Source organism: Spea bombifrons, chromosome 3 (assembly GCF_027358695.1).
Source record: "Spea bombifrons isolate aSpeBom1 chromosome 3, aSpeBom1.2.pri, whole genome shotgun sequence".
Lineage (NCBI taxonomy): Eukaryota > Metazoa > Chordata > Amphibia > Anura > Pelobatidae > Spea > Spea bombifrons.
The window spans coordinates 105,970,156-105,986,446 of record NC_071089.1 but is presented as its reverse complement, the minus strand read 5'-3'; the positions used below and the strand labels follow the sequence as shown (position 1 = coordinate 105,986,446).

The 16,291-nt window shown below is 40.4% G+C and overlaps 1 protein-coding gene across 1 annotated transcript; it reads left to right on the top strand.

Moving 5' to 3' along the window:
• The first annotated feature begins 12,795 nt into the window (after positions 1-12,795).
• Positions 12,796-14,666, top strand: FAM110C (family with sequence similarity 110 member C). The gene has a single exon (XM_053461019.1). It carries the CDS (start codon positions 13,058-13,060, stop codon positions 14,063-14,065), a length of 1,008 nt encoding a protein of 335 aa, XP_053316994.1. The 5' UTR covers positions 12,796-13,057; the 3' UTR covers positions 14,066-14,666.
• Positions 14,667-16,291: the final 1,625 nt, after the last annotated feature.

Genomic DNA, 16,291 nt, shown 5'->3' with positions numbered 1-16,291 from the left:
ATTTTTTTTCCCCATTTTGGTTAAATGGAGACAAGTGACCTTTCAAGTAAAGGAGATGCCTATTGACAGCATTGTAATTAATATTATTAGTAATTAGCAATTTTCAAACAAAAATACCAGATTCCCAGCTGTCCATAGTATTTATTTGAACAAAGATACAATATTGTTAGCTAATACAATAATATTAGCTAACATCCTTTGCATGCATATATTATCACAAATGAATAGCTCATAATCATTCAAGAGAGGCTGTAGAACAGGGGTTCTCAAACTGCGGCCCTCCAGCTGCTGCAGGACTACATCTCCCATACTCCTCAGCCAGCCCCTTAGCTGAAGGAGCATTATGGGAGATGTAGTCCTGCAGCAGCTGGAGGGCCGCAGTTTGAGAACCCCTGCTGTAGAAGAACATAACCAAAAACCATGTCCATTGAAATTGTCCATTGTCCAAAAACCATGTCCATTGAAGTGACTACATGGATATGTGTAAGGATGGAAACAATCTGCTGCGCTGATGATGATATGATCTGTACATTATGTCCATTTAGAGCAGTGAGAGCTAGATTCTGGCAATCTTCATGGACCTTCACTTCAAAGACTGAATTAATTGGTTTGTGCCAAGAAGTCTAAATAGAAATGTATGAGAGAGGATGAAGAACACCAAAGTGTGAGGACACCAAGATGCCAGGACTTTGAGGAAAGCTGGTGTCCGGCTCTTGACCCTAGAGAGAGAACTCAAGTAGCTGGTCACCATCCCACCAGTGTCACTACTTGCATGATAAGAAGCAACATTATTGCAGAAAAACGTTTTTATAAAACATTCTAATATTCTGGTATCTCAGATTCTAGCTGAACAAGAAACAATGATGTCAGTCTTGGTACTTTACAGTATTATCACTGAAAAATTGTTGCAATTTTTAGACGCTCTAACAGCTAGTTCATTAATAAAAAGGAATATTCACTTTATAGCAAGTAAACATGTTCTATAAATTAAAGAATGAGTGATATTTTGCCTAGGATGGTTATATTTGCCTGGAGAGACAGCACAAATGAGAAGATTAAACCTTAAAGGTCAGAAGTAAAGAGGTGGTGATGCAGACATAGAGACAATTGCTTGGTGTTCAGATCTCTAATGGGTTTTCTATCATGTAGTTCCACTGACCCATTAAGTTGCTTTGTAGATTTTGAAATATGTGGATGACAAGTTCACTAAACACAGGAAGCAGAATATATTTATAAATGCAGATACTGGCTTTCTTTTGCAGCCTTTTTTGTGTTTGTCCTCCTAAAACCCTTTTAAATGTCTTTCCTTCCCTTTCATTGTGCGGTTAAGCCTGATTGTTAGCGCTGAACCATTAAGAACATTCTATTGTCATCAATCATTTCAAATTCATTCTGTATGCTTTGAACTGTGCTATCAAAAATGTGTTATTTCAATTAAACTTTACTTCAGAAAAATAATTGGGTACAATGTTGGAAAACATTAAAAAAAACTGCTGAAGTGCTACTGCTGTCGTCATATTTTATGTAGGGATCGCATTGTAATCTTCTATTTGTAATCTTCTGAAGCAGACCCTTCTTATTTAAAGGGACTGTCCGTTGTGCCAGGGAGCCCCCGAAACAAACAATGCCTATCAATTTACTTTATAAGCACTTTTTATGCATTGTTCAATGTACAGTCCCTGGTCTGTGAATTCTTGCCACTGATTGGCTGCTTTGAGCAGTGCATGTGAAGGTTGGAGTGTCCCAATAAATATATTTTGCTTCTTAAATAGGATTAATCATAAAAATATGATGTAAGAACGTTTTATTTAGGTAACAAGCAAGGAGTTTATATATTTACTGAAATTGAAGTTAACAAAAGAGTTGCAGATTTGCACGACCAACCCTGGTGAGCCTCTGCTCCAATAAGAGATACATTCACCTGGCACAATATATACGTGATTACCGGTAATAGGTGAGCTCTTTTGGAAGCCATCTTTATCATTTTAAAACAATCTTAAAATAGAGATGCTTAAATGCAACGTAAGGAAGTTCTACTGAAAAGATGATAGATAAATGGAACAGCCTCCCAGCAGAAGCGGTAGAGACTAATACAGTAAAAAAACATGCATGGCATAGGCATAAAGCTGAGTATTTACATCAGGAAAAATGGGCAGACTAGATGGGCTGAAAGATTTGTATCTGCTGTCAAATGTGTCTGTGTTACTACTGTGTTTATGGATTGCGCAGGGCAATTTCATTGGTGAATGAAGATTACCTTTTTAAGATATTTCCTTGCTCGATTCTGAATCCAGCTCTTACTCTGACGCTATGGAAAACTTCATGATACATGATCTCTCATTTGACAGTTTATGAACCTGTCTCTATCTGACCTACTCTAATGTACTATACTTCTCAATGACTAATCTGTTACTCACATGGATTCCTAATGTAAACATTTCTCACCAGTCTATGTAGAGCTTTACCAATATCTATCTACTTACAAACACTTGTCTGAGTAACTCATTAAATCGTATTTATTGTATTGATATTTAAGTGACTGCCTGCAGATCTATTGGGACCTTAGAATAAAGCAGGAAAGGCACACACGAGACTGTCTTGATTTTTTGGCGCTGTCCTGAAGTTGCATCAAGCAGCCCCACTGTACCACTGCAGGCAATAGGGATCTCTCATGAGTGGCCCATTCAGCTGTGAAACATGAAACATGCAGATGTAGTGAACATTGACTACCTAGCAAGAGTTAAGATAGGTGTCCATAGTCCAGCCTATAGCCCTGCCAGCCTATAGCCTCGAGTCCAACAAAGGAGTCCGGGAATGTTGGAAGGGTGTGATACTTGGCAGCCAACACACACAAATGCCCACTATCTAGCCCTGTCCATGTAGTGACCAGAAAACGTCCTTAGAGATACATTTTCTGGAGTAACAAGGCAAGATCTTATGTTTCCGGAAGGCAAGGAACCATTGAGTTGACCTTAGTAACCTTTTCCCCCCCTAATTGAACATCATCACTGTACTCGTCCTCATATGCTGTCTGGCGGAGCATGTCTATTAATGTTGTCTGGCCGTGCAGCCATTCATTGTCTACACCTGGCTGACAGGATGAAACATCAGCTCTCCGCGGACTCTTAATATGACCTTATAAAAATGTTCACAAAACGCATTAGGTGAGCTAGCGGTGACGACAATTGGAGGTGAGGAAGAAAAGGCTTGTCAGCGGAATGAATGGAGTGCCAGTAAAACTTTAATACGGGTTAAGCTTTCTGACTTGTTAAAGCGTTTTGTTGGAGAAACGTGAACTGAAGAGCACATAATCTGCTAGTGATATTCTCTGCTACCCTGCTCAACGAGTTTGAATATTTTCTAAAATGCTTTTGTTACCATCACGTTTGTTTACACAGGTTTGGGTGTGCTTTACAAAGTTTAAAAATACGTTATTCGCTTCAAAGGGATTATAGTGAAAATGGTATTGTTGTGATTGTCGTTAATGTGGGGTGTAAGTTTGCCATATTTTCATCTATAATTTATAATTACCATATTCACCGTAAAATTGGGGTGACTGTAATCATCAGTTCAAACAGGGCCGGCCCTATAATGGGGCAGACTGGGGCAATTGCCCGAAGCGCTTTTTTTTTTTTTTTTTTTTTTTTTTTGAAGCGGAGGAGAGAGAGAGGGGCACCGAGTGGTTTTCGCTTACCCGCTCGGCGCCCCTCTCTCTCTCTCCTCTGCGGCGAGTCTCCCTGTTCGGTCCCGGTGCCGGCTTGTAATGCAGAGCGCCGGAAGTGACGTCAATTTCCGGCGCTCAGCATTACAAGCCGGCACCGTGGCAGAGCAGGGAGACTCGCCGCAGGACTGTTTAAAGGTAAGTACCGGGGGGGGAATCGTAGATTATGGCGTCGGCGAAGTTTAAAATGCCCCCCCCGGCGTCGGGGGGGGCGGCGTTTTAAACTTCGCCCCAGGCGGCGTTGAGTCTTCGGCCGGCCCTGAGTTCAAATGAGGCTAAAGTATTTTAGTGGCTTGCTAAGGTCTAGTATATCTAATATTCACTCTAATGAGCACCAAACACTGCCTAGTTTTCCTATCCTTAACAGATTAGGGTCTTACAAGTAGGGTTCAAGCCACTGCATTGTATTCATCCGTACAATGGAAAACGAGGTACAGGTTCACGTAACAATATTTTCTTACACGAACCACAAAAACGTAGAAAGGGTTTGCACCAAGGGTATTTTGTCCACATCGTATGGAGAGAATGGAGGTGAACTACAGAGCTCTTTGGGGTCAGCACCTCCTCTATGTACCTACTCTAAGTTGCTTTACAGTCTACTGTCTGTGAAGAACTTAAGTACAAGACATTCTGCGGCCATGTTTATAAAGGGCAAATCTATTGCAAAGTGCTAGATATGGTTGCCTGTCATGTCTATTGCTCCACATTTTGTACTAAGCTAAAGAATTCCACTTTACCAAGTCCGACTTTTACGAAGTATGACTCTACCAAGTATGTAACCTCCTGTTGTCTGGCAGAACACTGAGCCTGGGGCATCACTGAGCAAATGACCCCCAATATATACTAGACATAAGCACTGGAACTCTTTCTCTGCCGTCTGGGTGGACTGGTTTCCTCGACATGCAGTATACACACAGATCTTTAAGAGTGATTTCCGGAATATACTGTCGCTACAGGCCTCTGCTTCAGGGATTCTTCCTGGGTTTCTTTCTTATTTAGCATATAGAGTGTAACTGTGTGCCCTTCGCTGTGTTGCCTCAACTTGTGACAATTTTTAACACATACAAAATAATAAAAACTGTTCACTGCCTTTTAGGTTGGATGGCCTTTCAGATACTTGGCATGTATGAGGAAATAGTTGTGGCTTAAAGAGGAATCATGTTTTTTAATCTTGGGTATTAAAGGTGCTCAGAGAGGAAATGAATCAAAATACAATCATGAAATATGTTCACAACAATCAGAGCACTTCATCTGCCATAGAGTTAGTATTGCTGTTAACAAAGTATACTATGACATAACTATCGTAAAAAGTAGATGATTTACACTTTGCCTCATTTTTAGGTTGCGGGCCTCCATGCCATTTGCAAACTAGCCCACATCTCCCAAGTGTCACACATTGCGCAATTTTGGCACTCCATCCCGTTGTACTGTCACGCTTTTCGGGACACAGGTAGACCAGGGTGGTGGTATTCAGGATCCGCTGGGGGTAGAAGTTGGGAGGTATACACAAACCACTAGACAAATTAAGATGTAAAAGAGAGAGGATCTTAAACAATGCTTCTCATTGAAACTTTGTGACATGATAAGGGGTATAATGGGAACTACTGACATCTACAATGTACAAAAATAGGAGTAGCTGAATGATCAATGTCAGAGAGATCGAAACATTTCCTTTTGTTCAATATAGTCTAATTTGACTTGGTGATGAAAAGCATGTTACTAGGATTGGAAACAGATTATGGAAACATATAGGTAAAGGTAAAGTGAGGACATTTTAAGATTACACCTAAAAAAAATGTTTAGGTAGAAGACTGTTCGTGAAAAGTTAAACACGTTAAGGGTTGTTACAAGGAGTTTGAAGGTTAACAAACATTGGTATGTTGCCCAATCTGTTTATGATTATGATCTGAAAGGAATGTGAGGGTTATTTCTACCAGTGCTCTCCAGATCAATTACCTATCACTCTCTCATTGAAGGTAAAACTTTCCGATATCTAAACCTCTGAGTGGCAGGAGACAGGGGTTGTTATTAAAGGGGGACTCTAACAACTTTATTATTGTTTTTAATAAAGCATTCGGTATGTAAGACAGGCTGCTCCATTGTCTAATTGGGGATATATCCCTTGTTAGTGCCCCATTTATGTCATGGGGGTCCATGTGTGGTTTGGACAGCCTTTATAGTTGACCACCCGCACAGTAATATGGCGGCATATCCTGGTGCTGACCATAGAGCGCAGAAGCCACTGACATAATATTTGGGGGGCCCTGGATCAGGACAATATACACTAATGCAGTAGACATCTGGACATGAGAGAGGCCAGGGAACCATACATACGGAATAAAAAAGTGATGTACCTGTGTTCTTTGTATGTCTTTGAAACATCAGGTTTGGGATATGTGTATTTTAATTTGCTTGCTGTAAAGGCATGAGTGAAAGGCTAACATAACAAATTGAACTTTAACCTTTTCTTGTCTGTACTGGCAACATAGAGATATGGTATGGTATATATAGGTTCCTTCACCCATAGTCCTGACCACTTAGTACCAGAACGCGATGCACATAACACTGTGAATCTATTCTGCACATGCATAGCTAACAAGGTGGCCATATTTCTTATCCACCTAAGTAGTATTATTTTCTGTATATCCATGTGCTATAAATGACAGGTTTACGTTAATATTTCCCAACACGCACCTTTTACCATCATCCTGTATCAGGTTTAGGTTTTTGGATTATTTAGTCAATACTGACTTTAATATACACGTGCCAGAGGCTGACAACGCTGCCACGAGTGTTTAATGTGATGTTCCACAACAGAATGGTCATGTAATAATTGGGGGCTGCCCGTGATATTTAGGCTGGAATAAATAGCGTCATGGGTATCTTTTTCAAGTAATATGACACAGATTCAGGATGTGATAAACTGATATGTGACTCATGTAACCTCTTACCAAACCTGGCACACATTGTGTAGTAGTAAGACAAGAGGAAATGTGAAGCAATTCCCGCATTTCGTAAGATTTATCCATCCTGCGGGCGTTTAACTGTAAGGATAGATTATTTGATTGTATTAGAAGTTAAACCTTTAAAAATTTTCGTAGGTAGAATAACGTAATCTGAAGGAACAGATTGGCGGGGCTGTCAGAAGTAAAATTGACTTGAACAATAAGTATATATGTTGTCTACATATTGTGTTAACATTTATTAAAGAGTTCATCGCTTTTGAGGATATTTTATTAAATGGAACCCCTACTAGTCCAAGAATGTGCGGCCTAACAGTGAGCTACAAACCCCATAGTGCTAAGTCAATTTAAAGCATAGAAATAGTATTTCAAAGGTACTTAAATATTACTTTTAAGTGAAGTGGTTTAAAAGGCTACGATGCTTAAGCTGCCCCTATGGTGTCCCACGAACTGTGTCCTAGAAAGGGAAGTTGTAGGGTTAAAGTACTTTGAGCAAACAAGGTATCACACGTGACATCTGTTTTAATACACAACGCACACATTTTGTTTTATTTCTTTTAACAAAGCATGTTATGAACATTTCACATGGCTGCAAGACAGTGTCAGGCTTCAATAACCCATGTAATTCATCAGATGAGTATTTGGGGTACTGCCCTAAACCTGAACCACGGCAGCACCCTATGAACACTGAATTCAGGAAATAATCACATTACATATGATCAGCCCTGAACATCACTCAGCACTTTTTAACCTGACCACTTAAAATGTGGATTGAATTATAAATTGGGTAACTGTTATGTAATTAACATATATTGTTAGATTTATTTGACCGCCCTAATTATATATGTATCTCTTCATGTATGAATACAGTGGATCACAAAGCATGTATGCTGAGGTAGAAGAAACATAGAACATGATTATAGGTCACCAAACGCAGGGATGAAATAGACACCGGCCGTGTGGCCAACATAGTGCTTTAATCTCCCATGCTGGACATATGGATAGGTGACTTTACCAAGGATTCTACAACGTAGGCAAGTTTACAGCTGGAGTTCAGCTGGAATTCTGCCAGCAACCTTATATAGATCTAGACTATTCAATAACAATTTTTAAAGGGTTACTGCAAATGACCATATTGTTTATTACACTCACAATCATCATTTGTGGTCTTTGATGTCATTTTCAACACTTTGTTTTATCAAAGAAGGGTCTGAGCTGAAGGCTTAAACAGTCGAGTTTAACTGTCTTCTACATCATCGCACACAGACCACAAAGTTGACACTGTGTAGTCTGCAATTTATTATGCGATGAAAAAAAGTAGAACAAACTGTTTCAAATGTTGGTACAAAATGTTCAGATAAAATACTGATATGTTATACTAATGATGCAGATGAAACAAATTATCTATATTTGAATGGTAAACAGAGTAGAAATGGGACTAAACAGAGATTTGCGCAAATTGTAGAGTAAGTATAGAAGAAGTGTGACCTGGTGTCATTGCCACAGCATTTGTAATCATGGAATTAATATATTCATTAAAATGTCCTGGTAGTCCTTGTCAACAATGTTAGCATCACTTGGGTAAGTACAAGGTTCAAGTATTAAGGGGTCTTGCATTCAGTTAGCTATTTTTTGGTACCTTCCAGATTAAGTTACTTTGTCCTTAATCTAGAAATTATTTTCAATATATAAATGCCTGCTGGAATCTTCTTTCCAAAGTGCATAAAATGTCAGGAGTGTCTTTAATCAGTTCTTGGAACTTATCCTGGAAATCATATGATTTAAAAAAAATCATATGATTTCCAGGATAAATCCAATGAACTGATTAAGGACACTCCTGCCATTTTATGCACTTTAATGCATATGATGCTGCTGCTTAAGTTTTCATTTTGCAAACACATGGGGTCATTCTTCAGATTCTCCTATATGTATTTGCCCCATTCACCACTCCCTGGTTATGGCCAAACACATCCCAGTCCACTTCCAGTCAGCTCCAGCACTGGGGAATGCAGCGTGTTGGAGTCTGTTCAGACACCTGTGTGCATGCACGCATGTATCCCCTATGACTTCAATGGGAACACTGTCCTGCCACAGACCGGCTCGATGGAGGTGCAGGACTGGTGCTTTTTTTCTTCTTTTATTTATCAAGAGTGTACAACAAACTACTCACAGGGGAGGGGGTTGGAATGGACAGTAGACTGTCCTTTCCCCTCTTGTTTTATGTTGTATATAAAGTTTCTTGTTCACATATGTTGTTGGGAATGACAATTTATTAGGCAAATTGCAACTGTCAGTGCTACATTCAAAGGAAGAAGTGCGAACCAGCCACATTTGTTTTTTCTGTTTGTCTTCCTAAAGGTCAGTGCCCTGTGTTCAACGGAAGCTGACAGCAATCTGTGGCATTTGTTAATCCTAATGATCTCTGTCCCATAAAGGTGCATGGAAAAGAAATGTTCTTCAAAGGAGCTTTTGGCGACTTACTTTACAGAAGAAAAGAGATCAAGCACAGTTTTTACAGCGGTGACGTATTTAAGATGGGAGCCAAAGATTTATTCATTATCTGGAAGAATGAACAGGAACAGCAAGCAGGAAGACAGAATATAAGTTATAACCTTCTCTTCAACAAATAAACTTCTAATTAGCACAATGATTTGTAAAATACCCAACGTATGATTTGTTATTTATTGTGACGTTATATAAAAAGCTAAAAATACTAGTACATTCTTACAATCCAAAACTACAACCCCCCCCACACACACACAATTTAGATTTTTGTCTGCAAAACAAGATGTTTTTTCTCATATTGCCCAAAATATTTAGTACATGCAGAATGGGAATATCTTCTGGTAACAGACATTCAAATTAAAATTAATTTCTAATAACTTTTCCAAATGGCCCCTATACACAAACAGCGAAAAAGTGTTTGACCTAAGGGGTCAAAGTTTTAAGGTCAGAACAAGAGAAGACTTCCTGTATGAGCCACCCTTTTCCATGACATAGTTCTCTATCCCATGTGCTACAACTTTACATGTACTGATCAGCAAGATATGCAATGTATATGTGTCCAAGAACAAAATGGCCAGTATGGCAACATTCTGCCTGGCTCATTTCAATTAGCAGTGACTTCAGGCTTAAAATTGAAGTTTCTAAATGAATATGCCACCATTTCACATGAGCCTTCATTTACATGTGTTTTGTGTAGACAGTCAATGTGAGAAGGTCCCTAAAGCCCACACTGATCATCATGTGTATACGTTCCATGTGGAATCTCAAATCTGGACCCTCATTTTTTTAGATATATGACCATGGAACTTCTGGGGCACGTTCTTCTAATTTACATCCAATTTTGGACACTCATAAATCCAGAAGCAGTCACTCACTGGTCCAACGGCTTTGGCATCATCATCAGACCAAATGACCCATGGCTACATTTAACAATAGCTGGATGCACTAGATGCCCAATATAAACTTAATCATAACCATAATGTGGCGAACTAACCATAGGTGGTTAGATGTGATTTTTTTTTCAACCTAGAGCAGATGTTCAGACTTTGTGCTACTAAAAAACCTGATTAGAAGGCCTGACTGAAGTATAAGATTACACACATGAACAAGATCTTGTTTAAACCATATCTGACTATGACATGCCCTGAGGCACAGTGTGGCTGAGAAATGCAAAATTAACCCTTTTCAGTGTCAGACGGGTGGGATACATAGTTTGTTCCCCGGCCCATTGCAATGCATATGACTAGATAAACAAGGGTTTAATATATAAAACAACAAGCACCAATCAATACCTTTTTGTAAACATGTTTATCAAAATTAGTGAAACAATTAACTCTATTTACACTGATCAGCTTACTTATTTAGCACCAGTTTACGTATTTAACACTTAAAATCCCTGTTTATTTTTTGAAACGTCAACATACAAATTCTAAAGATACGGCTGGACCTAGACCAAATGGCACCCCAGGCAAGAATACTCTTTGGAACCCCCTCCCCCAGCTTGGAAGCAGCATGCCAGGTGTATTTGCATACTTGATGTTCATGATAAGATATGTAATTAAAGATGTCTATCACTATGGGAAAAAAACAACAGGGTACTTACTCCATAGCGTAAATATTCGAAACAACATTTTAAATAAATTACTCAAAAGAGAAAAGTTTTATACCCTTTTACAGAGCAACCACTTCAAATTCCAGGGGCACCAAATAAAAGAAGTATATGTTCTAAAATATGCAACCAGCCATATGAGAAGAGAGCCCGTATATTTTATTAAAAAATAATCTGTATTAGTAACATGATAATATACAATATACATATGAAACAGAGCAGAAAAGCAGTGGGGTGAGGTTATCACTAAGCAAATATCAAAGAGACCTTTAAATCACACACACTTCCCTCTTTTAGGCACCCATCCCAGGGAAGACTCAATATTGCACAAGGCCGCTAGAAGTAGGTGGTCACGTGACATTTGTGTTATGTGACCCTGCTGAGCACCCGTCTCCTGGTCTCTTGTTTGGGTTTGGAATTTGCTCTTTATTCTGGGGCTGTCCTGGTGAGACTTGGGCACGTGTCACCCATTAAAGGTTAGTTAGGGGTAAGCTAAAGTGAACCATTCCCTCTCAACATTAATTATATGTGATTAATCGCGAGCCCTGCTTCACTTAAAACAAAGCCCATGCTGACCTTCTATATATATCTTACTTGGTGCTTTAAAATGAGACTTGCCTTCTCGCGGCATCTCACTGTTCAGTGGATAAAGCCCACATAATACACCATTATTAAGGAACAAATTAGATTTTTTTTTTTTTTTTTTTTTTTTTAGATAATCACAGTTTCTGATCAGAATTGTTGAAGACATAAACATTGCCTGTTTGGGTCATACGGATGTCTATGTCTTCAAGCTCCACTGCATACATACCACCAAGACGTGAGCTAATGATCCAGGAGAAGCAAATGAGGACAATTATTATTAGTAGTAGTAGTAGTAATAATATTATGAAATTCCTTCCATGGATATAGGTTGGCTAAAAGAATATATATAATAACTTACTACTAAATAAAGCAATGTTTCACAAGCAAACAGGCAAAATTGGTAAAAACGTATATATATATATACTAGTGCTCTTCATATCTACATACATGTACAATTGGTATGCAATTCTTTTAAAATTCATGTTTAATGAATAACTTATCGAAACAAATATTTTACGATGAATTTGAAAAATATAAAAGGTAAATAGTAGGCTATTACTACAGGTCCCAACCCGCTGGTGTGTGTGTGTGTGTATGTGTATATATATATATATATATATATATATATATATATGATCTCTAATTTATATAGCATTCTACATACATTCAAAGGCTCTGACAAAGGTAGAATTGACAAACTGATAGATTAGGTAAAGATGGCCGTGCTCGCTAGCTTACAATATATATGCATATAGATATAGAAATCAGATATTTAACAGCATTTCTTGTCGGTCAGGTGTATGCCAAGGATTCCGCTGGCGCTATATAAATCAATCTAATGGAATGGACGCTATGCAACACGCTTAAGTATGTCTCATTCGTATTGATAGTGGGGATGATGGGAGTTGTAGTCCAGCAGAAGCCGGTGAGCCCCAGGTAGCAGAAAGCTGCACTACAGGAGGAGTGGAAGTGCGGGTGACGTAGTGTGTTTGGAAAGCTTTGCCCCAGGACATGAAGCTGCTAGACACCGTAGACAGCCCCTATATGCGCAACAATGATTTCAAAATAACAGGTGTTATTGTCAAGTAATAACACGGCGACGTTCCAGTGATTTCTGCTGGAACTAATTATGTCCCACGCGGGTTTTCACACACACTCCTGTCTGCCCACAGTCTATCCCCGTGACTGACATCACGGAGAGGAGAGGAGGAGACGCGCGAGGCTAAACAAACACGGCAGCGCCTCACGGAGACCCGTCCTTGCTGCAGGGCACGGAGTGTGCAGCCTGGCCCCGCCTCCCCACGGAACGCACTCACTGCCCCTCCTGAGCTCTGATTGGTCAATGTGGGAGCAGCAGGATGAATATGCTGTGACTATTAGACAGGAGTGTGCGACACACCGTTCAGACAGACTGACTCAAGCACGTATACGGGGGAGCTGCTGATTGTAACCGCGAGGCAGACTTTCTGGAGCAGAGATTGGGCCATACCATTCAGTGCCGCGATCCCTACGGGTAACCTGCTGCTGATATACATATAATCATTACAGCGATTCTTCCTCATCGGGCATCGATCCGCAGTATCCAGGCAGCTGTGGGAATCTATCTGCTGCATCGCTGTTTATAGCAGAGTTTCTCTTTTTTTTGAAGGTGAGAGCTCAGCACCTAAGGGTGCTATGCCCACAGAAATCATGAATGCAGTGAGGATGCAGCCTATCTCTGAGCTGCAGCACCACAGCCCTGTGGTGCCCATCAGGCTACTGACCAGGGGCCCTGAATATCTGCGTCGGCAGATGGAGACTGGGACACCAAGGGCCACCCTCAGCGCAGTGGAAAGGTTGGCAGCAGATAAGGCGAAATATGTAAAGAGCCACCAGGTAACCTCTGGGGGAAGCAGCTCTGGCAGCCAACACAATGCCCGGGACAGTTCCGCATCAGAGAGCAGCAGCGGTGCCAGCTCACAGGGCAGCAGCTGTAAGAAAAGTCAGCCGGAGGGTTTATCCCCACCAAACCACCCAAGACCCCAAATTGCAGCTACTCCAAATCAACCTGGAGCCCCAATCCGACGAGGCAGTGGCAAGAGACAGATGCGCCCAGACTCCTTGGTCATCTACCGTCAGAAGAGTCGAGGGGATGGCATTATTGAACAAACACGTGCCAGCTTGGTGAGGAGATTCTTTCAGGGCAATGTAAGGGAGAAGACAATGGTTGTGCCCCTTTCCCTTGCAGAGACCAAAGTTGATGGAGAGGAGAAGCCCATGGTTAAACAATGTCAGGACCTCCGCGGAACTGGACTTCACCGCTCACAGTCTGACATCAGCTCCCGTTATTCACGCTCTTTCTCAGAATTTGAAACGTTCTTTAAATATTGCGGACTAGAACCTGAAGTGATCGAGGAGCTGGGCAAAGAAAGGTTCAGCTCAGCTGAGGAAGATTTGCAAGATCTTGCAATGCAACAGCACCGTATCCGCAGTGTTAGCGTGGCCACATCAGAGAGTGGCTTCAGCCACAAAAGCGGAGAAGGCAGCGCAGGGGGTCTTCAGGAGGACGAGCAACTAAGTGGGCAGCTGCCGACAAGCACCAACAACACTTCAGTAGTCGAGCGTAATGCCAGGATTATCAAGTGGCTATATAGCTGCAAGCGAGCAAAGGAGGCACGTGGTGGATCCCCCGACCTGCCCTGAATCACCGAACATTGTAACACCAGGAATGTGCATGAAAATTCAGGGCTTCCAAGTGTGAAGCCCATTTCTTCTTCAGTATTGTGCCATGGCTATTAGACATTAAGTATTGTGGTGTTGGCCACTGATCTTGTTTCTTCAACCACTGGAAAATATACCAAGACAGCCAAAGAAGAAAATGTCATTCTGGTTCCTTATTGCAACAGGTCTATCCAGATCTCCGACCAGGACGGGGCTTTGACCCTTGCATGGCAGGCCTAGGAAAGCTTCTTGGCTGCAGTTTGATTTATTACTAAACAGTATAAACTGGCACCACACTGTTTTTTTTCTTACCTCATTTCATAATAGTGCCAAAGTTCCCATTATTCCTCAGATCCAAAATGACGCCCGACTTCAAGGAAAAGCCTAGGAGATATAAAAAGGACTTCAGAAAACTATTTTTACATTCTGTTTCTATGCAGACCAGATTGGTGCTACCAGAAACAGCGGCAGCAACAGTCGTCTTGGGGATTTGATTGTAGAAAATTGTTACCGCGATACGGTGTAATAAGAACGTGAACAGTCTAAGCATGTTCTTGATTGTCGTGTTGCATTAGAACGTTAACTATTCGAATGCTAGAAAGCAAGCACGTAATGCACCCCATGTCTAAAGCATGTAATTCTCTTTTTTAGGGAAAATTTAACACCTTGAGTGCCAAATGGATCAATTGCTCTGAATTAATGCACTCCTTTTTCCAGTGTGGCTAGCAAAGAGTTAAGTAACAGCATTTGGGATGATTGTTGGAAATTCATTATTCATTTTCTGCGGTTATTCTCTTTCCTTTCATATTTCTGCTCTCATGTAGGTTTCCTAGATTTTTTTTTTACCATTCTTGATATAAGCAGTATTGAAAAACAGCATATTATGGCTGTGCGGCCTATCTCATGCAATGAGAGCCTGTGAAGGATTTTCTAACCATTTCTGCAAATTCTGTGGTCATTTTGCTCGTTACTAATGGTCTGTAGATTGTTCAGCGCCGCCGGATATGATGGCGCTATATTAAACACTAATAATAACAACAACCATCAGGCCTTTACGTGAACATCTTGCTTAATCCCTGATAGAAATGGTTAAATGCGCACTTAGAATACCTTGAATGTGCCTGCAATTCATTTTCTGCAGATGCCTTGTTTCCTTTTAATCCCCTCGCAAATCTTTCGAGGGCCTGGTACTGAAAAGATTCCTTATTGAGGTTTATCCACATTCTGCTTGCCAATACAAAAAGTGAAAACGGGAAAGCTTTGTTAATCCTGCTGTTGTATTCTTTGGTTAAAGCAATTGGGAATCATGATTAACAAACATGCGTGGTTTTTTTTTTTCTGACCCTATTGAAGCTGGAAATGCTTTGTTTCAGATGGATTCTAATTGTGCCTGGATGCCCCTGGTCGGGCAACCTGTCAGGTCTCATTTTATTTATATATATATATTATATGTATATATCGTAGATGTCAAACCATTTTTGTTTATTTACAGAGTTATAGTAACTATAATTTAACGGTTAACTTGTTTCAGTATTTTTATCTTGAGTAGGACGACGGTTTTGTTGTGGTGATTGTGCTAGCCGTGGTTACGATGCAGGATTACGATCTATGTATACGTTTCATCGCCCAGCATAATGTTTTCTGAACACATACCAGGAGCTGAAGCCATCACTGTTTATGTTGTGCAGATCTCTTGGCTTGTGGATCTCTTGATAGTTTGTCTAGCCTCCATTTTTCACACCTTTTGAAAAGGAATGGCCCCAGATAATGCACTTTATTGGCTATGGGCAGAAATACCTTTATTGCTACAGCTGGTGTTTGCTTACACTATATTAGATAACCTCGTCTGTCCGCCAGAGCTTTTTGGGTTTGTGAAATGACCGTCTCTCGGCTTTCAGTGGGAATCTGGTGCTGTTTTGTTTTTTTTTCCTAGCCTTATTTGCAGATGAGAGACTTTGATCAGCAAAGTCCGATTGTGTGTATTTTAGTATGTGGGCTTAAAGATTAAATGAAGCTGCTCTTCACTTAGTCAAATTCTCCCACGACTTCCTTGGAATGTAAACTTCGTAAAGCAGTTGCCTCGGGCAAACACGTTTGGTTCACAGGTGGGACAATGCGCTGCGAGGGTCTCTCTACTTATTTGCTTATAATGTGGTTTGAATTACTTCTAGCCAAGCTAACATTTATTTTAAACAACTAGCCGAATAT